General features: G+C 39.4%; 2 protein-coding genes and 1 long non-coding RNA gene across 37 annotated transcripts in view; 1 reads left to right on the top strand and 2 right to left on the bottom strand.

Moving 5' to 3' along the window:
• The window catches only part of CACNA1C (calcium voltage-gated channel subunit alpha1 C), a 752,159-nt gene that overhangs the window by 699,521 nt on the left and 27,307 nt on the right, over nucleotides 1-25,331 (bottom strand). The window lies entirely within an intron of this gene.
• LOC131520219 (uncharacterized) lies at nucleotides 5,701-13,870 on the bottom strand. The gene is made up of 3 exons (XR_009265988.1): nucleotides 12,877-13,870; nucleotides 11,047-12,774; nucleotides 5,701-10,930 (listed from the first exon to the last, which is right to left on the bottom strand). It is a non-coding gene; the product is annotated as an uncharacterized LOC131520219 (long non-coding RNA).
• Nucleotides 14,618-25,331, top strand: part of DCP1B (decapping mRNA 1B) — a 59,007-nt gene continuing 48,293 nt past the window's right edge. For both annotated transcript variants that reach the window (XM_058744230.1, XM_058744229.1), the window contains exons 1-2: nucleotides 14,618-14,767; nucleotides 20,683-20,723. In XM_058744230.1, coding sequence (XP_058600213.1) covers nucleotides 14,618-14,767; nucleotides 20,683-20,723 — 191 coding nt within the window. The remainder of the gene's footprint in view (nucleotides 14,768-20,682; nucleotides 20,724-25,331) is intronic.

Genomic DNA, 25,331 nt, shown 5'->3' with positions numbered 1-25,331 from the left:
CTACTGTCTTGTGCAATGCCCAAGCTTGGCTATATCTCAGTTGATGGATGAAGTGTTTGTCCACACCCTTGAATTTCGTCTTTCCACACTCCTTCACTTTTACCCCAGTTATTTCTCAGCATTCCACCTTCCCTTCCATTCTGCCTATCACAGCTATGAGTGGTGCACAGGCGCAGCTTGCACCAGCTGATGAGAGAAGATTGTTAAATTTTCAGAAGTTTTGTGAACCAATTGTTAAACGTAGCAGGTATCAAATATGTAAGCTTACGCTTAAATAATTTCATCAAAAACAAAGGGAAGAAACAGTCAAAATCTTATCACTTCCTAACTGCTTTACTACATTTTGCCATTATCTTTGTTCTTGGACTTACTTAGGTCTGTTGAATTTGTATGGTGGAAAACCATAGGCTACTGAGCATTTCTTTCCTACTCCACATTCGACGTTTGTGTTGCTATGTGAAATCAAGTCTTAGTGGGAATATCTATAGCAGAGAAATCAGCAAATGCTACATATCGGCCCTTGATGTGTTGTTTTGTTCACTGTTTAGACCAAGGGTCTGCAAACTCTGGCCAGTGGCTTGATTTTGTATGACTCTTGAGCACAGAATGACTTTTTATACTTTAGAAGTCTCTAACAAATATTCAGAACCTCACTTTGGTTGAGACATTAATACTGTGTTGTGTCAGTTTAGAAGGCAACCAAAGTTCTTTCTGATTTGTTGTGCTATGCCTTCCAGCCAAGATGCAAGCCTCCAGCCAGCTCTTCTTGCTTTCTTCTACCTCCTTCCTGAGAATGATGAGTCTGGCATTAGACTCAACTGGCAAAGAAATGTGATACAGCACAAGGCAAATGAACCCAATCATCTCACCACCAGAGTCACATTAGCTCCACAGACCCAACAACAGTAAAAATACGTTTTGATTATAAGCAGCATTGGATAAGGCCAAAAAAAAAAAAATCTTCACATCACATAAGTGGATATTTGGCAATTATCCAAGTAATTGGATCAATGTAAGTAACCAGACCACTCCTCTCCTCTCCCTCCAAAAAGTCTATTTGGGAGTGTAATTATCTATTTTGCCAAAATTAACTGGATAATTAAAAAATCTGTATCCTTTTTTTTTTTAAGGGTGAAAACATATCTCTGTATGATTCTGAAATCCATAAATGCTTGAGACTTCTTGAAGGAGCAGCCTTCATTTAAAGACCAACCTATGAAGTAGCAACTGAATTCTTTAGATGTTTACCAAGATGGCAGTTCAATTTCAAAGCTGAAAACCAGCAAAAGCAAAACATTTCCATTGCCCTGACTCCTTTTCTTTTCCCCGGTGTGCCCAGGGTTTTGATACCATCACTCTCTGACCATACTAGTCCAGTTTAGGCCTTCAGTGTCATCTTTTTCTCCTAATGGGTTACCCTGTCTCCAGACCTATCTATTTTCTACATTGCAGCCAGAAGTATCTTTCTGGAAATCAGATGTCACTTCTCTCTTAAACTTCAGCCTGTTGACTAGAGAATAATCTCCAGTCCCAAAGTCCAAGCCACATCCAGAAGCCTCCTAAGCATCTAGCTCCAGTCTACCTACAGTTGTATCCTTGATGAGCAGGAAGCTCATACATCAGTGATTCCCAAACTTTAATATACATTAAAATCATCTGGGAGCTTTTAAAAATCCTGATGCCCAGGTCACACCCCTATCAATTAAGTCAGAATGTCTTGGGCTGAAGCTAGCATCTGGCACCTTAAATAATACCAAAACTATAATAGTATTTTGGTCACCCAGATTGCCCAGAGGACTAGAAACTGTTCTTAGAACTTTTACTTATTTGGGGTTCCTGGGTGGCTCAGTTGGTGAAGCATCTGACTCTTGATTTCAGCTCAGATCATGATCTCACAGTCATGAGATCAAGCCTCATGTACAACTCTGTGCTGGGTGTGGAGCCTGCTTGGGATTCTCTCTCTCCCCCTCCCTCTGCTCCTCCCCCATGTGCACACTTGAATGTATTCTCTCTCAAAATAAATAAGTAAACTTAAAAAAAAGAACTTTTACTTATTTATTTTTATAAATCTATTGACATAGTAAATACAGTGTACAGTAATTTGCTTTAGTGTATCTCCTCCATCAAACTCTAAACTGCTGGAAAGCAGGATCTGTTTTTAATTTTTTGTCATATTGACAATATTTAGATAGTATTCGGCAACCAAATAAGAACACAACAAACGTTTGTCAAATCAAAGAACAAATGAATGAACAAATAAATCAATAAATTATAGCAAGCAAGAGACACTAAACAGAATGAAATGTAAAAAGCTTAAAATAAGGTGTACTCGGGTGGCTCAGTTGGTTAAGCATCCAGCTCTTGATTTCAGCTCAAGTCATGATCTCATGGTTCATGGGATCAAGTTCGTTCCAAGCTAGAGCCTGTTTGGGATTCTTTTTCCCTCTCTCTCTGCCCCTCCCCTGCTCATTTGCTCTCTCTCTCTCTCTCAAAAATAAATAGACAACCTCATGAAGATAAAAAGCTTCTGCACAGCAAAGGAAACAATCAACAAAACTAAAAGGCAACCAATGGAATGGGAAAAGATATTTGAAAATGACATATCGGACAAAGGGCTAGTATCCAAAATCTATAAAGAGCTCACCAAACTCCACACCCAAAAAACAAATAACCCAGTGAAGAAATGGGCAGAAAACATGAATAGACACTTCTCTAAAGAAGACATCCAGATGGCCAACAGGCACATGAAAAGATGCTCAACATCGCTCCCCATCAGGGAAATACAAATCAAAACCACACTCAGATATCACCTCACGCCAGTCAGAGTGGCCAAAATGAACAAATCAGGAGACTATAGATGCTGGAGAGGATGTGGAGAAACGGGAACCCTCTTGCACTGTTGGTGGGAATGCAAACTGGTACAGCCACTCTGGAAAACAGTGTGGAGGTTCCTCAAAAAATTAAAAATAGACCTACCCTATGACCCAGCAGTAGCTCTGCTAGGAATTTACCCAAGGGATACAGGAGTACTGATGCATAGGGGCACTTGTACCCCAATGTTTATAGCAGCACTCTCAACAATAGCCAAATTGTGGAAAAAGCCTAAATGTCCATCAACTGATGAATGGATAAAGAAATTGTGGTTTATATACACAATGGAGTACTACATGGCAATGAGAAAGAATATGGCCCTTTGTAGCAACGTGGATGGAACTGGAGAGTGTGATGCTAAGTGAAATAAGCCATACAGAGAAAGACAGATACCATATGTTTTCACTCTTATGTGGATCCTGAGAAACTTAACAGAAACCCATGGAGGAGGGGAAGGAAAAAAAATAAGAGGTTAGAGTGGGAGAGAGCCAAAGCATAAGAGACTCTTAAAAACTGAGAACAAACTAAGGGTTGATGGAGGGTGGGAGGGAGGGGAGGGTAGGCGATGGGCATTGAAGAGGGCATCTTTTGCGATGAGCACTGGGTGTTGTATGGAAACCAATTTGACAATAAATTTCATATATTAAAAACAAAGAAATGAAAGAGAGAACCTCACTGTATATCCCAAGTACATTAACAAGATAATAAATTATAAGCAATGCTATGACCATAAATTTAGTAACCTAGTTGAAATGAACCAATTCCTTCAAAGACACAATATCCCAAAACTTATACAAGAAGTAGGCAATTTGAGTATCTATTAAAGAAATAAAATCAGTAACTAATAACCTCCCAAAACAGAAAGCACCAGGTCCAGATGTGTCCCTGGCAAAATCTACCAAACATTTAAAGAAGAAATTAAATCAATTCTCTACACTTTCTTTCAGAGGGTGGGAGCAGAGGAAATATTTCCTAACTCATTCAATGAGGCCAGCATTACCGAAATACCAAAACCAAAGACAGTATAAGAAAAGTACAGATCAATATCTCTCATGAACATAGTAGATTCAAAATTCCTCAAAAACTATTAAATCAGTGGTTCCCAGGGGTCAGTAGGGAAAGAATAAATAGGCCACACATAGAGGCTTTTTAAGGACAGTTAAAGTACCCTATATGATACCATAATGATGGATGACTGCCATTATACTTTTTTCCAAACTCATAGAATGTACAACACCAAAAGTGAACCACAGTGTAGTCTATGAACTTTGGGTACCACTCTGATGGGGGATGTTGACAATGGGAGGCTGTGTGTCTGTGTGTGTGTGCATGTGTGTGTGCATGGGGAGGGAGTATATGGAAAATCTTTGTACCTTCCCCTTTATTTTATTGTGGTCCTAAAACTACTCTGAAAAGTTAACAATTCAATTAAAAAAAACATAAAAAAAAGAAATGAGTATGTCACTGTAAGACAAATGGCTGATGGCATTTGTTGCTATCCACGAAATTTAAGCTTTTAAGTGAAAGCTAGGATTTTGAAAAATTTGTATATGTCACTATGAGCTTAATAGCATCCTAATAACTTAAAATTTTTTCTCATGAGATTAATGATGATATTAGCAAATGAAACTTTTTGATATCGTGTCATGAACTATATCAGTATTTGAGAGACCAGCATAAAAACAGTTAACCAATATTGATTTAGGTAATCAGTACATGATATTACAAAATCATTCATAGGTAAAAGATTCTTGCAAAGTGCAAGGCATTGAATTATAATGTAACAGATTATGAGAAGTTCATTAATATGGTTTCAGATTCCATTTTGCAACTAACTTTAAGGAACTACCCCTTGTCAGTTTTTGGTATATTATCAAAAAGATTGTAGGCAATATTTTGATTCTTTTCATGTCCTTTAACCAAACTGATGTATCACAACAAACTGAATGCAGAGCCCACGTGACAATGTAGCTTTCTTTTGCTAAACCAGATATTAAAGAGATTTGCAAAAAAAATACAAAAGAATGCCATTCATTGCATTAACTGTATGTTTTGGGAAACAGTTTTTTTCCAATAAAAATATTACTCATGTTAAGAAAATAAATAAATAAATAAATAAATAGACAAACATTAAAGAGAAAGAAGCTTAAAATAAGGCCTATTTAAGAAACCAGGCCATTCATGTCATTTTTTATTTATATTTTATTTTTTAATTTTTTAATGTTTATTTATTCTTGAGAGAGAGAGAGAGAGAGAGAGAGAGAGAGAGAGAATGAGTGGGGGAGGGGCAGAAAGCGAGGGAGACACAGAATCTGAAGCAGGCTCCGAAGAACCTGTCAGCACAGATCCCAACGGGGGGCTTGAACTCATGAGCTGCAAGATCATGACCTGAGCCCAAGTCAGGTGCTTAACTGAGCCACCCAGGTGCCCCTTCATGTCATTTTTAAATACAGTGAATCATTTTAAAGGATGAAGCAGCCCAATTGCCACTGAATTGATCCCATAGGCCTTAATAAAGGTGGAAAGAGCATTGTCTGGAAGTCAGTAGACCCACAGTCTAATCCTGTTCTATCATTGCCATTTTATTTAAAGGCACTTGATACCTTTCAGGTGCTTTACTTGTACTTTCTCATTTAATTCTCAACAACAATGCTACAAAGTAGGATTCATTAGAAACTTCATTTTATAGAAAGAAAACTGAGGTTGACATAGCTGAGCCACATTCAAACCTAGGAAGCTTGTCTTTGGCACACAGGCTGCCATGTCTTTGGCACACAGGCTGCCATGTCTTTGGCCATGCTGCATTCAAACCTAGGAAGCTTGTCTTTGGCATACAGGCTGCCATGTCTTTGGCCATGCTGTCCAGGGACTTTCCAACCTGGCTGCAGTTAGACTTACTTTAAGGAGATTTACCAAGGCCCAATCTGAGAGTTTGATGAACTAGTCTGGGTGAGCCCTGGCCATTGGTACTTCTTTTTAAATGCCTTCCACCAAGGCTTGAGAACTTCTTCTCTAGGCTCTCTCTAAAGTGATGTAACCTTGGGGCATCTGGGTGGCTCAGTTAAGCATCCAACTTCAGCTCAGATCATGATCCTGCAGTCCATGAGTTCCAGCCCCCCATTGGGCTCTGTGCTGAAAGGTCAGAGCCTGGAGCCTGCTTTGAATTCTGTGTCTTCCTCCCTCTCTGTCTCTCAGAAATGAATAAACGTTAAAAAAAAATTAAACTGATGTAACCTCACAAAAGCCATTCCTCTAGCTTAGCTTTCTTCTACACAAAGAAGAGGCTAAAACTACTTATCTTGGTGACAATTCAAGTTTGAATGCCTAGGAATTATCCCTGTCCCTCATCTATCCTTAACCTCAGGTATGAGCAAAGAGGGGGCTCCTGATATCTCCATATGTGGACTCCTAGTCAGCCTTCTCTTGTAGTTTTTAGCCCCATTGAAGAGAAATTGGGGCTATGACAAGCCAACACTATAGCTTACTTCATGAAATGCAGTGAAGGAACAAAAGCTGTATAGCTCCCTAGGAAGAATAAGAAGGAATAAATGTAACCCAATGAGTATGCCTTGCTAGCCCTACTTAAAGATGATCACTTAGCACTGGGGAAAGGGACAGAGTACAGAAGAGTCTACTGATTAGTAAACTAGCCCTTTCATAGCTGACAAGGTCTCCTCTGCCCTGCCTCAGGGTGACAAGTGTGAAGAAGTAGAGAATCCAGTCTGCCCCCTTGGGAAGGGAGACCCCAAGGAGAATAAGGGAGGGCTGATCAGGTGAAAACTGTTGGTAGTTCGAGTACATACTATTCATACAGATGAATACCTGGACTAAGACTTGGTAGTCCCTAAGGAGGAAAGGATTGCCTTTGGGAGGGTCTTAGTTAGTCGGCTGTCCTCCAAGACCAGAGGGTATCAAGGTGGCTTTAGGATGATGTCTACGGCCCCACTCAGACAAGTCTCTAGGGCTTCTCTAAGACCAAAAAGCTCAAACCACCCAAGAAAACTCATAGTGTAAGAATGACCAGGGCCCAGTCTCTCAATCTTAGGGCCACTCCACCCTGGTCTGAGCCTAAAGAGATATACAACACCTTCATTTTGTTATACTTGGCAATTCATTTAAAGAAACTGAAGCCTTTCTTGAGCCTCCAGCATGTGCTCCCATGGCATCCCAAACCTTTTACATAGCACCGACCACTTGATTGTCATTAGCTGTTTATGTGTCCATCTTCCCAATTAGACTAAACTCTAGGAGAGCATGGCATGCCTGTCTTGCTCACTGTAGTATTCTCAGCTCCCAGTCCGGTGCCAGTTCCATCATAAGAGCTTACCAAATGTTCACTGAATGAATAAATGATTAAATGTAAAGGATATCTGACAAATGAATACACCAATACTTCCTATCTACTTCACAGGGAAGGAGAGAGACAGAAGCTGCCCTACTTATTACAATAATTCTCCCTGTTTAGACTAATCATGGTTTATTTGGGTTAAATAAACATGCTTGTTTTCCTGACATTTTCTCATTTTCTTATAAAGCCCATATAATTCTTAACAAAAGCAACTAAAACCAAACAATGGATTCAGTGTTTGCTGTTCTTTGAAAATGTATTAACATTAAAGGCCCTCAGAGGAACAACCCTGTAATAAAATGAGCAAGGCTGGCTAGAGTCATGGCCACTGCTCCTAGGAGTCTCCAAAACAGCAGTGAAGGTCAAAGCCCTGCAGAAGGCCGTTTATTACCAACAGGCAATGTAGAAAACACCCTGTCCTTTAATCTTCAAATTACCTCAAGGGAAACAAAAAGCAATGCTATCATTGGGTTTTATCCACAGAGGAAGGAGAGCCTTCTTTGGACACTCAAATCCTGATTTTAAAGCCTTATATTTTATGACTACATCAAAATACTTAAAGTGTTTCAAAGAGCTCTTTCAGGAATACTCAGAACAGTTACAAAAATAAGTGTTATTACCCCCCATTACAGACAAGAAAAACTGGTCTTGTTTCTACATGATTTCTCCTATCATCACAGAAATAGGTGAAAACCTATGGATGCTGATCCTCAATCCACAAGGCTAGTACAACTGTCAACTTACCTCTCCTCCAAAGACAGTCAATATAGAGCCTGAAAGAGCTCCAGGTTCCTGCCAGTACATCAAAGTGTAGATCTGTATTTGCATTTTTTATATAGTGCTCCCTGTCCCCAAGTTCCCAAGGACATTATAGAAATAAATTAGGAGACTGGCAATGGTGACAATGATAAAAATTAAGAATCACAACCATCAACAAACTAAAAAGGGGGAGAAGGGGCACCTGGGTGGCTCAGTCGGTCTGACTTCGGCTTGGGTCATGATCTCACGGTTTGTGAGTTCGAGACTCGCGTCAGGCTCTGTGCTGACAGCTCGGAGCCTGGAGCCTGCTTTGGATTCCGTGTCTCCTTTTCTCTCTACCCCTCCCCAACTCACGCTTTCTCTGTCTCTCAGAAAGTAAATAAATGTCAAAAAATTTTTAAGAACGTAATGGCCAATGACTAAACATTGATCAAGCCCCATCTTTGTACCAAGCGCTTTATATTCTAAGCACTTCGCATGCATTATATGATTTAGTTCTCATGACGGCCTGAAGAGGTAGGCATTATTATTGTTCTTAATTTGTAGATGAAGAAACTGAGGTCCAGAGTTTAACAGAACCCCCAAGATTATATAGCTAGGAGAAGATGAGGCCAAGATTTAGACCTGGGTCTCTTTGACTCTAAAGCTCATGTTCTTAATCATTACACTATATTTTTTCCAAAAAGAAAGACATTATGCCACTATGACTGAATTAAATTCTCTATAGTTTAGGGATATTGAAGGAATCCCAAATCCCAGAAAAATCAATCAGTTAAAGTTACTCAGAAATACTTTTGGTCATTAAGGTATCCCCTAAGCACAGGGCCAAAAATATCAGTGATTTAAATGACACTAGAGTAGAAATACAGGTCAAACCCAATTACAGTGGACCTCAAGGGAGCATTCAAGCTCTTATGGTATCCTGGAACTTTATTATATTAAATACTGCTTGCTCCAACTACTAGAGGACTCACACACCCTCCTTCCCTTTCTCTAAAGTCTGGTGCTTGTCCACACATTAAATTTAACCCTTGATTATATATTATGTTTTATTTTTCACCATTTTTCCATGTATGCTTATCTTCATCTCCTCAACTAGATTTTAAGTTCCTTGAGAATAAAAACTGGGCTTCAAACTTTGTCACCCTTTCTAATTTATTATATGCTTACAATGTGCACAAACTGGGTGCCTACTGATGTAAGTTACTTATTGGGAAGGGTGCTTGGATGGCTCAGACGGTTAAGCATCTGTCTTTGGGTTTCAGCCCTGGTCATGATTTCATAGTTGGTGGGTTTGAGTCCCACATTGGGCTCCATGCTATCAGCACAGAACGTGCTTGGGGTTCTCTCTCTGCCCCAAAATAAATAAACTTTAAAAAAAAATCATTTCAAAAAAACAAATATACCAGGAGTCAGGAAACTTTTTCTGCAAAGGAAACAATAGTAAATATTTTAGGCTTTGCAGGTCATCTGGTTTTTGTTGCAGCCGTTCAATTCCTTTGTTCCAGGGTGAGAACAACCACAGACAATACATTGAACATGACTGTGCCCCAAATAAAACTTTATTTAGGAAACAGAGGGCCAGATTTGGCCTGTGGGCTGTAGTTTGTCAACTCAATAGAGACTACATACGATACGCTTAAGGGTCCAGGCTGGGAAATGTTTTGAAATATCAGCATTTTATCAGCAGATTCTGTACCTCCCCCTCAGGCCTCTAGCCCATTTTTTAGGGTCCTAGCTTCTGACCAAGCCAATTGTTTTTCCAAAGCCTCTTTCCTTGGACGTAAGTTTAGTTCAGCACAATATTTTGCTGTTCATTTTTCCTTTGGGGATTCATACATTAGTTTAAAAAGAAAAAAATCAATCACAAAGTGAAGAGCTGACATGGTAGGGTTGCATCAATAATAAGTAATTAGAAAACTCTTTGAATGTATTCCAGCCAGGAGTCCCTGACACTTTTTCTGACTGCTTCCTATAGGCTGCCATGTAAATCATCAAGGTAACTTGAAATATGTATTTCACCTGGAGTAAAAATCTGCAGAGAGAGCTGATCACTCCTGGCAGCAGGCGACCTAACGGGTGGCAAGGATAAACATTCATTCCTCTGAACAATGACTGCTTCCATCTGAGAACAAGAGAGCACAATGAATGAAGACACCTTTCTCTTTCTTGATTAAAACATTCAGCCCTCAGTTTTGATGTAACATTACTAAGTCCTTAATGGGCTGCTATCTTGACCTAATTTCACTGTGCACTAAACAGATTGTTCATTATCGTTTCTGGGATCATCTACAGGTTTGTTGAACGGAGGTGGTTCAACAGACAGTCACGCTATCTAGAGGGGGAAGAATTCTTCTAATTCAATCACCATATTCCACGGAGAAGTTAAGTGACTTGCCTAGAACTGTGGACTCCACCCAAGTCAAATAATTCTAAAGCCATTCCTCTATGGGATTGGTACCACTATGGTGAACCAGCTAGCACCACACACACCTAGGTAATTTGAGAGATAACTCAGTTTACTATCCTTGTCCTAATGGACAGTCCACTAGGAATCCCCCACATCCCCACTCTGTCCCAGTACAAACTGCTTTATATGAAATTGGCCACATTCAATAACAACTTCCTGAATCACGTGACACAGAGCAGCCTGTGTTTGCAGAGACACAGCAGAGGGTCTATGCAACTTCTATGGTCCCTTCCACCATGCACTCTCAAAACAGGGAGATTTGTCTTTTGCCCTCTCAACTCACCCTTTCCTGAAGCCTTCTTAGCAATCAGGTGTTGAGACTCATGGACATAAGTTACCACAGTGGTTTTTGCATTTTAAGCCTATAATCTCTTTGTGTGGAATTCAAGGCACTTCCTCATGTTTTAGTATGTTCTGAGTATTGAGAAGTAGCTGAATATGTTGTTATTATAGAGGTCCTCTAAGCCCACTAAGCCTGACCCCTGACAATGAGACAAAATGAATAGGTTTAGTAGGACTGGCAGACAGACTCAAGGCAAAGTAAGATTAGAAGAGAATGTGCATGCGTGGTCTCCCCACACCAAAGAGCTCCAATTACCCCATGTCCACTCCAGGTCAGGTTAACAGAGGCTTAATCCTGTCAGTGTCTGGGCCCAGAATGGAGAAATTCTGATCTTTTTTACAGGCTCAAGCAAAGGTTCACCCAACAAGTCCCTTCCTTCCCCATATCTGCCCCTTCTCTTCTGTTCCAAGGCCTTCTGATGGCTGTTTCACATCTTAACTGCTTTGGAATCTCATGGAACACATACCTATATCTCCTATATTATTTCTTCCTCTTTTTGTGAAGTTTCTGATAAGTATGTTTTAGCTCAGATTCTCCATCTTGTAAAAATCCTAGGACTGAACTGTCTGTGGAATTAATGAGCTCCTTGTCACACAAAACTTTGTTGAGATGAACTGAGCATTGACCAGGTAATTGGACAAGAAGGATCCTTCTGGGCTTCTATTATAAATAGTAATAGCAATGAAGAAAATAATACTAATGATAGTACAGTTATAGTAATCATAATCATAATAGCTTTTTTCATTTGCAGAACATTTTATAGATTGCAAATCTTTTTCAAGTACTCTTTCTAACTTGATCTCATTTACTCTATAAAATTGGTAGGGTGGATGTTATTTAGGATCCCTAAGTTACAGGTGAGGTCACTTGCTGGAGGTGACTGATAAAAAGAGGTTAAAGTAATTTCCCTTTCCAAAGGGTGCCTGTTCCACTATGTACTGCTGCCTGAAAAAGAAAGGAACCTTGCGCTGAAAACAACTGATAACACAGCTTCAAACCATTCCCTCCACTAGGAGAAAGAGGGCATTCATTAATTCTTTACTTCTATCATCATTTAGTACAAAATTCCTAGCAAAAAGGATGGTTTGTACAGGCAGCACAAGCAGAACATTAGAATTTGTTTAAATCATTTTAGAATCACAAACTCTTAGGGAGTATCCTGCAAACTCCTCTTTCCCCTCCATTCCAATACATTCTACACTAGGACAAATGCAAAACTTAGAGGTTATTTACACAATAAAGAAAAGAGTACTAATAAAGTAGACTGTGTATTTCTGTCTCTAGATTATTATGCCCTAAAAAGTCAATTTATATTTGTTTACAAGTATTCATACATAGCTACAAAACCAAACGTTTTTCAGTTATATCCCTATTTTCAAACAAGTTAAACATATTCTGTTCCTGAAATTACCTTTATGGATTAGGTGGTGAATTCTATCTTAGTCATTGCAATGGTATAAAAATCACAGACCTGGACATTATTTATCATACTACAAACTTGTCTTAAATTGTGGTATACAAATTTAAATACCAAGTATTAGCACATGTTTTATCTCATAATGACAGTTATAAAATAATCATGAAACCCCAAAGTTACCAATAGATGTTCAAGGTATCATAATGAGGCTTCTGGAAACACAGTGGAAGTATGCCAGCAGTGTGGAAGCCAATGGAAGTTGAAGTGATAGGGATTAAAAAAGAATTTGCCTATTGTAAATGGTCTTTTTACTAACATAGAGCCTGCAATTTAGTATATTTGGATAAGCAATGACCTGTTTTACACAGGTTATTCAAATAGAAATTAGGTAGAAGTCTGTCTTTATCCTAGAAGGCTAGAGCTTAAAGAGTTTGGAGAAAAATAATTTTATTTATTTAAATGTTTATTCAGTTTTGAGAGAGGATGAGCGGGGGAGGGGCAGAGAGAGACAGGGATAGAGGATCTGAAGTGGGCTCCACGATGAAAGCAGAGAGCTTGATATGGGGCTCAAACTCATAACTGTGAGATTATGACCTGAGCAGAAGTCAGACACCGAACCAACTGAGCTACCCAGGCGCCCTGAGAAAAGCAATCTTAAAAAACAGAACAAAGTCCTGTGGGCCAGGAGATGAACAATATGGCAATGCTGAAGTCATTGCGACATTATCTTTTTTGAGTGTTATTTCTAATCCTCAAGGTTTTTCCCCTTTTCTTTTTCTTTTTTTCTTACACTATGTAAAGTTTTTTTTTTTTTTTTAAGATTCAATTTTTCAATCTCCCTCAGAATGTAAACTCTGAAAGATCAGGACTTGATATATTTGGTTCTTTTATCCCAACTCAGATTCCAGTATTTTATAAGTCAAGAGCTCTTAAAAGAAAAAAAAAAAGACATTTAATAAGCAAATTTAAGCATCTCATGGTTTAGTTCAATAGAGTGAGCATTTACTAAGTTTCTATTCACAAGGCATTGGACCAACTGCTAGGGAGACAACTAGGGTGTATTTGTGTTCCCTAAAATATTGGGAAAGGTAGACTTTGCCCACTGGCCTCAAGATACAAAGGCAAATTCCTTTATAAAAGAAATGTTAAACATTTACTAAAAGATTTTAACGAAAAGGTACATCCAGTTATACATAATCAAACTGACGAATGTTCATCTTCTCTCAAGGTTTAAAGACCAAATCCTTATCACAGACTTTGTAAATGCCTACTGATCTCATCAGAAAAGACCTCAAGTACTGAGAAGCTGTCCAACTTGTGGTAGTAGATATATGTTTTCTAAACTTCTATTTCTTGCTTGAAAGCTCAAAAATTATCATTGGCAACAATAATTGTCCTTGTTTTCCTGAAAGTGACAGATGCATGTTATTTATTTTTGAAAAAATGTCTATCAAATATGTCTGAATAACCATAGTTTGCCCATCTTTCTTTCAAGTAAAAATAGTGTTCTATGAAAATAAAAATAAAAATATACTAACTCGGCTTTTAACTCAAGCACAGAAGTGTTTTCATGGAGACAAATATACAGTACTCTCATATTCAGCACATGTGCTTTGAACATACTTCTTTCTTATTTTTTCACACAGAATTTAAAAAGTGAACCAAAGAGTTAGTGAACTCTTTTTTTTTACTGCTTTATTGAGAGTTTTTACTGCTTTATTGAGAACACTCTTAAGTGACACTGGCTTTTACAGTGTGGTACCGCCGCCTTGATTCTTCCTAAGACACCTGCACTTTTACCGCCATGGTTTTTGCACCATTGGTGCAAATGTCAGCACAGTGAAAGAGGCAAATATATATTAGTATGGCCATGAAAATGGCTCCGACCTGGCCGATTACTGAAAGGGTCTCAGGAACTACCAGGGGGTTTGAGAACCACGCTTTGAGAAGCTGTAGGTGTTAGCGCCTACAGAAATCACAGTTCTGTTTCTCCTCAGTTATTAATGCTTGAGGCTTGAGGCTTGAGGCTTATTATTATAGATTTGATCACTGAGCGTCAAAGAAAATACATGCCAAGACGTCGAACACATCCAAGAGATACACCCTATTGCGCGTGCAGCTCCAAGGCTCACAGAAGAAGAAAACAGCTCTTGGGGAGGGGGTACAGGATTCAGACCTCCAGCCTGGGCTTGCCGTTGCCAGTGGCAACGATCGTCGCCGGCGGGAGTGCGGCCATCGATTAGTAATGTCTTGCGTCCGTCACAGGAGGTGGGGGCATGGCTGGAGAAGGAAGGCCTCCCTGGACTTGCGGTCGCCGCGTGTTTTCGGTTGCAAGGTGGCTCGCTCGTTCTGCGATCTATTGAGAGTGGCTTCCGACAGCTCGGGGTTGATGTCGGGGAGGGAGGGAAGATGGCGGCCGTGGCAGCGGGCGGCCTGGTGGGAAAGGGGCGCGACATCAGCCTGGCGGCCCTGCAGCGCCACGACCCCTATATCAACCGCATCGTGGACGTAGCCAGCCAGGTGGCTCTGTACACTTTCGGCCATCGGGCCAACGAGTGGGTGCGTGCGGACGCGACGGGGCCGTGCAGGCAGGGATAGGGTGGGGACGGGGTGGTCAGACTCGGGGCTCCAGAACCCGGTGAGGGGGACCAGACGCTGACGCCCTGGAGGTGGATGGAGGTGGATGGTGGTGGATCGCGGCCTGAGGCCGAAGCTGTGGCAGTTGGACTCCTGGGCCGAAGGTTTTGGGGGAGAGGGAGGCCGCTCTGAGAAGCCACCTGAAGTTGGGGAAAAGACTTAAATATCTACGATACCCCACGTGGGGAGACCAGACCGATCAGGGACGGGACCCTGAGAGCTGAAGGAAGGAGGGGGCCCTGATGTTTCGAGGCCGGAAGACTGATGTACTACGAGAAAGTAAAGCAGGGTTCTGTTACAGTAAAACGTGGCTGTAGGGGAGGCAGAGTTAGGGGACGGATGGGCAAACCGAGTTCTGGTTCTGGAACATCTGTCTTAGGTGGGACGAAGAGAAGTGAAGCCTTGGTAGAAGTTGTGAACTCAGGGAATACACCAAGAAAAGAGCAAGCATCGGGAGATCAAGGACAAAATGGGGCTGGGTCTAACACTTCGAAGGAGGCTGACGCTCTTGGGATAATCATTACACCACAGCCTACCAAGACCAAAATGGGTTTAAAATCTGAGTCCGTTTGGGAGCTGAATTATTTAGTGCACTTTTCAAAGCAAAACCCCAGTAAATAGCAGTAGGATGAAATTTAATTTTCCTCACAATTAGAATGGGGTAGGAGCACAAGACACTTGTGTCCTGTTGCAGGAATTACTGCGTGTGATTCTGTAACCCACCCACTTGAATATAGAGATGTGATTTTTCTCTTTTCCTCGTATTGATTTTTGTCCCAAATAATATTAATCCATCCATTATATAGCCATCCATCATTTTTAAATAAGTTAGAAAACAGTATAAAGAATAAGGCCTAGATTAATGGATTTCAGGTGATTTTTTAAATGTATTCTCCAAGACATCAAAATTCAAGCAAGGAAAACATGCATATTGAACAAATTCACATATTTTTTAACATTTGCATTTGTAAATGTACATAGCCTCCTTATCTCTAGTGTGGATCTTGAGCAGTCTGTAATAAAAATTCACCTGAAAATCATTAACAAAAGTAAAAAGATTAAAAAGGAGACCCAAAAATGGGGGAGAAGAGAATAGCTTTGCCTGAAGTTCTTAACTGAGGAAATTTACTGGAATGGAGCAAGGAATTTAGGTCTGTACTCCTAGTAATCATGCAAAAAAGGAAAATGGGAGAGCTCTTTAATATTCATTGCTCTGTAATAGAAAGTATGCCACTTGGTCAGGAGAGAGGTTATTTCTTCCTAATTTTCAGGAGAATTTGTCACCTGGGTCTTTATTTAAAGGACATTAAGCAATGTACTGGATAATTTCATCAATGACAATTTAGAAAAAATACAAGGATATTCTATACCTGTATTGCTATTATACTGCTCTAGTAAAAAAAAAAAAAAAAAAAAAAAAAGGCCGAAGGCATAATGTGTTAATTCTGTCAAGGTAATTTTGTAGTAGATAAGGACAGAGGATGTATAGTCCTGTGAACTGACTGAACAGTGGGAGTAGAGTCTGGAGAATCTTGAGATATTGTTAACATGTAGAGGAGAACATTAATCATGGAAAACAATTGTCCCCTATGTAGGCTTTTGACAGGATCTGTATGATAGATACCTGTTAAAATAGTTACAGAGGTTTATTAGATAGCCAGTGAAGTCCTTCTAAAGCCTCATCAAAAGGCAGAAGTGTCACAGTGCGTTATTTACAGGAGTTATGTTTTCCTGCTTCCTGGACTTGTTGCCTTCAGATGGGGCATATTTCATTCAGTAAAAGGTCATTCTTTCAAAGTACTGATCTTCAAGGCTGTGGTAGCCGGAAAAAAGAGACCTAGTTCAGATGCAGAGCAGTTGCTGAGGGTAAATGGTTTGTCACCACTCTCTCCATATGCCATCACTTGGCCTCAGGATGGGACCCTTTTGAATATAAACCTAATAAAAGTTTAACGAACAGTCTTGAGATTGGAGGTGAAAGTATATGCAAGAAAGCAGATGGGATGTAACAGAGGAGAATTCTTACTACACTGTAATAGATGAAGAATGACTTCAGGCATTCAGAGCAGGAGGTATTAGTAATAAAGGGTAGATAGAAAATGAGGTACTTGAAGGAAGGATTAAGAAAGATTATGTCGGGCCGCCTGGGTGGCGCAGTCGGTTAAGCGTCCGACTTCAGCCAGGTTACGATCTCACTGTCCGTGAGTTCGAGCCTCGCGTCAGGCTCTGGGCTGATGGCTCGGAGCCTGGAGCCTGTTTCCGATTCTGTGTCTCTCTCTCTCTCTGCCCCTCCCCCGTTCATGCTCTGTCTCTCTCTGTCCCAAAAATAAATAAAAAACGTTGAAAAAAAAAATTAAAAAAAAGAAAGATTATGTCATAACTGGGATGGGAATTTTAGAGCTGGAACTACTTCCCACTATCTGGAAAGACTGCTCCCCCCAAATCCCTATGTGTCAGTTGAAGAGTATAACCTTATTTATTTTCATGTCAGTCCTCAGCAGTGGTTTGTAACTAGTTTTGACTTTGTCTCCAGGGAACTTGTTGCTGGCATCCAAAGGATGGAGGCAAGAGCTGCTGCTAAATACCCTGCACACAGGACAAGCCCCTGTGACAAAGATTTATCTGGCCCCAGATGTTGAAAGTGCTGAGTTTGAGAAATTGCTTCAGAGTGACTTTTGTCCTCTTGTTTCTAGCTAGTGGTTTTCTAAGTTTTCTGTGTATCGAAATCACTTGGAGTTTTAAATGGTGTAACCTGCCAGATCAAAATCTCTGGGTGTGAAGTCCAGGCATTTGCTATTTGTTAAAAGCTTCACAGTTGACTTAGGTGCTACATGCATGACTGAGAGAGACGATTTATGAGGATAAATGGAGACCTACTTTTTCATTATATTAACATAGATAATCAGAAATGCAGAGATTGCTTTGGGTTGTTTCAAAAGTGCCAAATACTATGCCAAGTCCCAATAATTTGCCAGCTAGCACTGTTTTATATTCCATTTTATTATTTTAAATTTTGAACTGCTTAGTTTTTTTAATACATGTTAGATTTTATAATGAAGTGTAATATTAAACCATTAAATTGTACTTTTAAAATTTTAGCTAAAATTCCCCAGAACTATAAACTAATGATTTAACATAGAAGTCCTCCTTGCCTGGAGGAGCTAAGGAGGACCTAATAAAATCTTGTTCTAACTATACCCCAGAACCTCAACCCTGGGCTTTGCCCAGGGGGGGAAAAAAATCTGGTTACCCTTGGATAACTCTGGAGGCACCAGGAAAATGCACGCATGAATTAGAGCTGTTCAGCTATGATAGATCAGAATTTACATTAACAAAGTCCTTTTTATCCAGTTGTAACAGAGCACTTAAAATATGTTTTTCAAAAAAATATGTGTTTTCCATCAAGATCTGAGTGGTATAGACTGGTTCTATCTTTTCAGTGGAGAAACTAGCTAAGAATAAAGAATAAAGTAGCTAGCCCAGTATGACCTGGAAAGAACCCTACTCTGAGTATTCATAATCAAGATTTAAGAAATCCCTTATACACTTTAATTCAATGGTGATGACAGTGCTCATGGTGGGCAGTGGACACAGTGGATTTTGTTTGGTGCAGACTTACCTAGTTACTTGGGTCTGGATCCCAAGGAAAACTCCAAAGCTGTTGCCTGATGATGTTCATTATACAGGGAGACCAGACTGGTGGTATTGGGGTGTGGAAGTATGGCCCCTAGCCATTCACAGAGAATTTCTAACTTTTTAAGGACCTGTTGCAATTGAAGATGGCCACAAATTCTTTAACACTTTATCAAGAGGGGGGTCCATTACCTTGAGGACCCTATTCTAAGTGAAATAAGTCAGAGGAAGAAATAACCAATACCATATGATTTCACTTATATGTGGAATAAAAAAAATTGCTTATTACCAGTTGGAGAATAATTTCAGAAGAAACATGCCTTTTATATTTCTGATTCTGGATTTTCAAAACTAAAATTGGGCATTAAAGTATTTTTTATTTTTATTTTTTTTAAGAAAAGGTAATTTCTATTACTATTTCATGGAGGAAGAAAGGAAACAAGTCAAAAACTTTTAGCTTTATGTGTACCGATCCATAGAAACAGACTGGTTTGGATCACTAAGATGAAACAGTCCAAGGTCAAATACTGGAAGACAGAAAAGTGTTTTGGCCTTGCAGCAAGTGCCCCTAGCAATACATATAGGCTCTTAGTCTCGTTTCTTCACCAGTACATATCTCAATTTCAGTTTCTTATAAATGTAATAATCCAAAAATTTAATCTCTACTTCTTTTTTTTTTTTTTTTAATGTTTATTTTTGAGAGACAGACAGAGTGTGAGTGAGGAAGGGGCAAAGAGAGAGAGAGACACACACACACACAGAGAATCTGAAACAGGCTCCAGGCTCTGAGCTGTCCACACAGAGCCCGATGCGGGGCTCGAACTCACTAACCAGGGATCATGACCTGAAGCAAAGTCAGATGCTTAACCGATTGAGCCACCCAGGTGCCCCAATATTTACAAATTATTCTTAAATTAATTTTTTTTAACGTTTATTTATTTTTGAGACAGAGAGAGACAGAGCATGAACAGGGGAGGGTGAGAGAGAGAGAGGGAGACACAGAATCTGAAACACGCTCCAGGCTCTGAGCTGTCAGCACAGAACCCGACGCGGGGCTCAAACTCACAGACCACGGGATCATGACCTGAGCCGAAGTCGGACGCCCAACCAACTGAGCCACCCAGGCACCCCTTATGTGCCTTTAAAAAAGGCATGTAAGGCACTGGCTGGCTCAGTCGGTAGAACATGTGACTCTTATTCTCAGGGTTGCAAGTTTGAGTCCCATGTTGGGTGTGGAGATTATTTAAAAATATATCTTTAAAAAATTACCACTTGATATTATATACCCTTGTTCTTAAAGAGTATATTTCTCCTACAACTACAGTGTACTTAAATTTCAAATGATTTTGATAATAGAGATTAATAATAAAATATTAGGTTAAATGGAATGCTGAAACTAAAACATGTAAATAACAAAAGTGCCTTTGAAATTCTGAATTATAACTTGTTTTCTGTTAAAACTTATTATGCATTATATTGATGAACATTTTCATCATGGCCTGGGCCCCTGTCTTCAGAGAGATGGAAGAGAGCCTTTCCAAATGAACTGAAATGAGTTGATCACTTTAACTTTACCACTTAACCAGTTTCTGTGACATTTCTTGAGTCCTAGCCTAGCAATGTTTCTAACTTGATTTCAAAGATCCAAACTAGACTCTAAATATTCCACACCATGTTGGTGATTAATTTTTCTGAAAACTACAGCATTGTTCCACTCTTCTATGTTGTAGTCAAAGTAGAGTTATTATTGGCAGATCATCTGCTCTCCTAGGTGACAGGATATGGCAAGAGATAATGAACCCAGAAAATAGAAGCGTAATGAAAGGCAGACATGAGTGATTTGCGCAGCTTGCCATATACTCCGCTCACAGGATAGAGAAGGCAGCACACTTTTAGTCTCCTCTTTCAAATGAAATCCATGGAGCAAATTTTTGTATTGTTTTAGCCAGAGGTGTGTTGCTGTCCCTGTCTTTGGTGAAAAGAGATAATGACGGTTTATTTTGTAAATGACAAAAGGAGAATGGATGCTTCCCGATGTCGAATCAGCAGGGCTACTGCCAGGCTGAGGCAGTACTGCTTTCCTCCTTGTCCTAGGAATATTACATAGATTGGCCCTACTTGAAATGGAATGTTCTCTAGCTTCTGTGAAAGTTACTATTAATGAAGAAAATATATATATTTTTCTGTGGTTTTTTTTTTTTTAGGAAAAGACTGATGTGGAAGGAACTTTATTTGTTTACACAAGGTAAGAAAATTTTACTTTTACAAAGAAACTGACAGTCTTTGAAAGAATATGTTGACTCCATTGTGTCCCTCTTCCTCAAATGTAGTTTTATTTCAAAAAGAAGAAAAAAACCTGAATCTTAGTTTGAAGTTATTAGTTGATATAAAGAAGAGAATACTGAGTAATGTCACCTGGTAACATGTGAGGAATACTAATTGCAGAATGTAACTTAAACTCCAATACAGACAAACTTAAATCTTGATGTTCTTTTATATATATATATATATATATATATATATATATATATATATATATATATTTTTTTTTTTTTTTTTTTAAGTTTATTTATTTAAAGAGAGACAGAGACAACATGAGTGGGGAAGGGGCAGAGAGAGACGGAGAGAGAATTCTAAGCACTGCCTGTGCAGACCCCAATGTGGGGCTTGAACTCACTAAACCATGAGATCATGACCTGAGCTGAAATCAAGAGCTGGATGCTTAACCGACTAAGCCAGCCAGGTGCCCCTTTGCATTCTTTTAAAAATAGTATTAAGTATTTATCCTTTAATTCAAATTAATGGTACAAGGTCCTTGAATATAATGCATTGGCAAGGAGAGAAGTACACTATTAAGAATATCAGATTATTTAATCATTATTTGGAAAAAGGTTTTATTGGTCACCTCACCACACACCCGCCTTTGACTCTTTAAAGAAATATGCACCAAAATTAAAGATGTCTTTGAGTCTTCCATTATATAGTTAATAGAATGTGTTTCAGGATAGATTTAATAAACTCAAGTTTTTTGTCATATGTATCAGAAATTGTTAACATCATTATGCATACAGATACATGTAGTATGTATATTGTCTTAATAGCTAAATGTCTTATTCACATAAAATGTCATAGCTGAGGCCCATCATTGTCAGTGGGAGGACAAAGATAAAATACAAAGGCCTAGTACAAACCCTCTTAGAGCAAAGTTTCTTTTTTTTTTTTTGATATTTATATATTAAGTATATTTTTTTTTAATTTTTTTTTTAATGTTTATTTTTGACAGAGAGAGAGACAGAGCGTGAGCAGGGGAGGGATAGAGAGAGAGGGAGACACAGAATCTGAAGCAGGCTCCAGGCTCCGAGCTGTCAGCACAGAGCATGCTGCGGGGCTCGAACTCACAGACCATGAGATCATGACCTGAGCTGAAGTCAGACGCTCAACCGACTGAGCCACCCAGGTGCCCCTAAGTATCTATTTTTGAGAGAGAGAAACAGCACAAGCTGGGAGAGGGGAGACAGGACCTGAAGCAGGCTCAGCACTAACAGCAGAGAGCCTGACACTGGCCTCAAACTCACAAACCATAAGATTATGACCTGAGCCAAAGTCAGGCGCTTAACCAACTAAGCCACCCAGGTGCCCCAAGAGCAAACAGTTTCACTGGGGAGATAGAAAATGCACACACACACACACACAGAAACACACACGCAAGTATATATTTTTTACACATTCACATTTAAAGATACCCCCAAATAAACATAAACCCCAATACAGATAGCCTATCCTCACGGCCAGTTGATAGGTTATAAGCAATGAATGGGCTGCTGTGATTCTGGAAGGCATTTTAGAATTGGTGAGTCTCAAGTAGGCCTTAGGAATAAGGTAGTACTTGACTTGCATAGAAGAGAGGGAAGGGCTGTCTCAACAGGAAGAATTTTGGAAGCCGAGGCATAGAACCCAGTGTGGTGAAGGAACAGTAAGGAAAATGACTTTTGGCTGCAGAGAGTTTTTACTGGTTTATGTTAGTTAGGAGACAGTGAGGGTGAAGAGATTTTGCTGGCTTAGAATGTCAGACTATGGATTTTGACATTTATTTTCTTAGCAGTAGGGAGTCCTTGAAGGTTTATGACCAGGGAAATAATAGTTCTGGCAAAATGTGTGGGGTAAGTCAGTACATTAGCATTATGAAGATGCACTGATTCCAGAAGAAGTTGGAGTTAGGACATTGGACAGATTATTGCAGTGGAGTAGATATGAGATGAGGAGGGGAGGGACTAAAATGGTAGGAGTGGAGCTGGAGAAGATTTCTTGAAACATTGCACATATAGAAGGAGTGATGAAATTTTTTAAATAAATTTAAAAAATGGAAGTTTTGAAAGGGAAGACTGAAAAACTGACAGAACCAGGAGCAGAATGGAAAGACAGGAGGTCGAGAATCTGGGCTGAAAATAATTTTATTTTGAAATAACGATTTTGGAATGATAGCAGGGCATTCAGGTGGAGATGCCCGGTCCCGGTCAGGGATGGAGATACAGAGTTTGGAGTTATCTGCCTTAATTTGGTCATTGAAGCCATGAGAGAATGAGTGTTCTCTGAAGGACAGGAAAGTGACAAAAGCTAATGGTCAAGTTTTAGGGCCCCAGAGAGATGGAGAAGAGCCAGCCGTACAAATACAAGCAAAATGAGAATGGTACAGAGGCCAGATGCGGGCACCATGCAGGAATGGTGGAAGAGTGTGCAGGTGCAGGTGCAGGCGGAGGCCATAGTGGGAGCGGAAACAAAGGAATGGATGAACGAGGTAAGGAGGAGGTCCAGTTTCTTCAAGGTTTCAGAAAAGTGGGAGTGCCCAAGAGCCGTTGGCTATTTCAGTTTACATTCCACAGTACCAGAGCATACCACCAAGTGAGTGTCTTCAGTAGAGTGTAGATTACTCTTGAGAATTCTGAAGTGTGGAAAGAAAACCAAACGGTTGAACTCTGATATATGCTAAGCACACAAACGACACATTCTCATTCATTTTTCACATGTATTAATCTTTTGAAAAGTGAAAGAAAAGATGTGTTCATATACATTAATGATTTATTTTAGGGATTTTTAGTAGGGTCTCTCTCTCTCTCTCTCTTGTCTGCAGAAGATTAACAAATTATACCTTTTTGTACCCCCCAAAAATGTGGGTTTTGCATTCTCAAGTATTTCTTAATATACTCTGAGTTCCAAATGGAGCTGTCACTTAAACCATTAAGTTGAGAAACAACTCTTTCCCTGTTCCTTAATCTCTTCCCCAAATCTAACTCCTCAACAATAGGAGCTTCTCCCATCTCTCTCCTCTCCTCCCCCACTAGGGGGGAGGTGCACCAACCCCCCTCCACTCCCCCCTGCCGACCAGATAGATGTCAGATTCTAGCATGTTGAGGTCTTTTCTCAGTAGAGAATGACAGAAAGCTCATAAAAGTCAGAAGGGAGTGTTTAGTACAGGTAATGGAGCTGCTGGTGATAATATTTTGACTTCTGTTACGGATATTGCTTTAAAGCAACTGGCACATTTATCCCCTGAGCCTATTTTATAAATTATGAGATGATATAATAACCATACTATTACAGAGGTGAGGTCCTATTGTGATAATGAAATACTTGAAGAATCAAATTCTGATTCTGTATAAAAACACCTAAAACACTTAAAAAATTATTTCTTTATTTCCTCCCATGGCTTGCTTTCTGTGATAGAGAGTTCATAGAGACACCCACTGGTGATTTTTGAGCTTGACACTTCCAAAGGACCCTCTGTCAGAGATCTCTGGAACTCAGTTTTCATACTTTGAGAATTTAAGTTGAAATGATTGTAATGATTATTTCTAGTATTGGTTATATGCCCACCTCTGCTTTACCTCTTTGTAAAATAAGTTACACAATGATTGCCTTCCATCAACTTTAAAATTGGAAGTCTCAAAAGAAAATTCTGTAGGTGGTACTGTAGTTTTATTTTACTTCTTTATTAGCATTAAATGGCTAAGGTGAAATAAAATTAAAACATGAACACCTTTCCTTCCTATTGCTCACAACATTTCTGTGGGTTTGTTACCCTGCTGCCCTAGTTTCAAGTAAATAAATGAATTCTGCTTGCTTCATTTTCAGCATAGAAGCATTTGGTGTTTCATTTGTCACCAGAAGTTGCACAGTTGGATTACTATATGGCTGTCACCCAAGAGTAGACAAATGCACATGTAGTTGGTAGAGTTCTACTTGGTGTAAAATTTGGGCTCTTTCTGCCTGACAGAGAGTAGGCACTGACAGTTTATTCAATGAAACAAAAAATAAAAATCACTAAATGCCACATTTTTATGGAGAAAAACTTTTATACTAGTTTATCTGTGAAGCTGTTTGCTTACTTCTGTAATGTTTTAATTGTACTGAATCTCTTTACGAGTTTGTTGACCAGAGTGAGTGGCATCATTTCTCTAAATTTCAAACCGACACTAACATTTTCTATGAAAAATTTCTTCATAATGATTGTGATGTACATTCTCTATTAACTATCAAGATTCTTCAAAAGTGTGTCTGTAATTTTTTAAAGTGGTTAATATTCCTGCCTTAAAGGAATTTACAACCTAGATAGGGAAACAAGATATCTCTACACACATAGCTAAATGAGTAGGACTTGATTTTGCCAAAGGAACAGCAATGGCAGTCATGCTGTATGTGTTACATATGAAGTGGTGCATAAATTAGTACATTAATTCTATTAGTCAATAGTAAAGAATCATTGCTTTAGGAGCACCTGGGTGACTCAGTTGGTTATGTGTCTGACTCTTGATTTTGGCTCAGGTCATGGGATCGAACCCCACATCGGGCTCCGTGC

The sequence above is a fragment of the Neofelis nebulosa genome, chromosome 8 (genome assembly GCF_028018385.1).
Source record: "Neofelis nebulosa isolate mNeoNeb1 chromosome 8, mNeoNeb1.pri, whole genome shotgun sequence".
Classification (NCBI taxonomy): domain Eukaryota; kingdom Metazoa; phylum Chordata; class Mammalia; order Carnivora; family Felidae; genus Neofelis; species Neofelis nebulosa.
The sequence above is the reverse complement of the archived record's forward strand: the minus strand, read 5'-3'. Positions and strand labels throughout refer to the sequence as shown.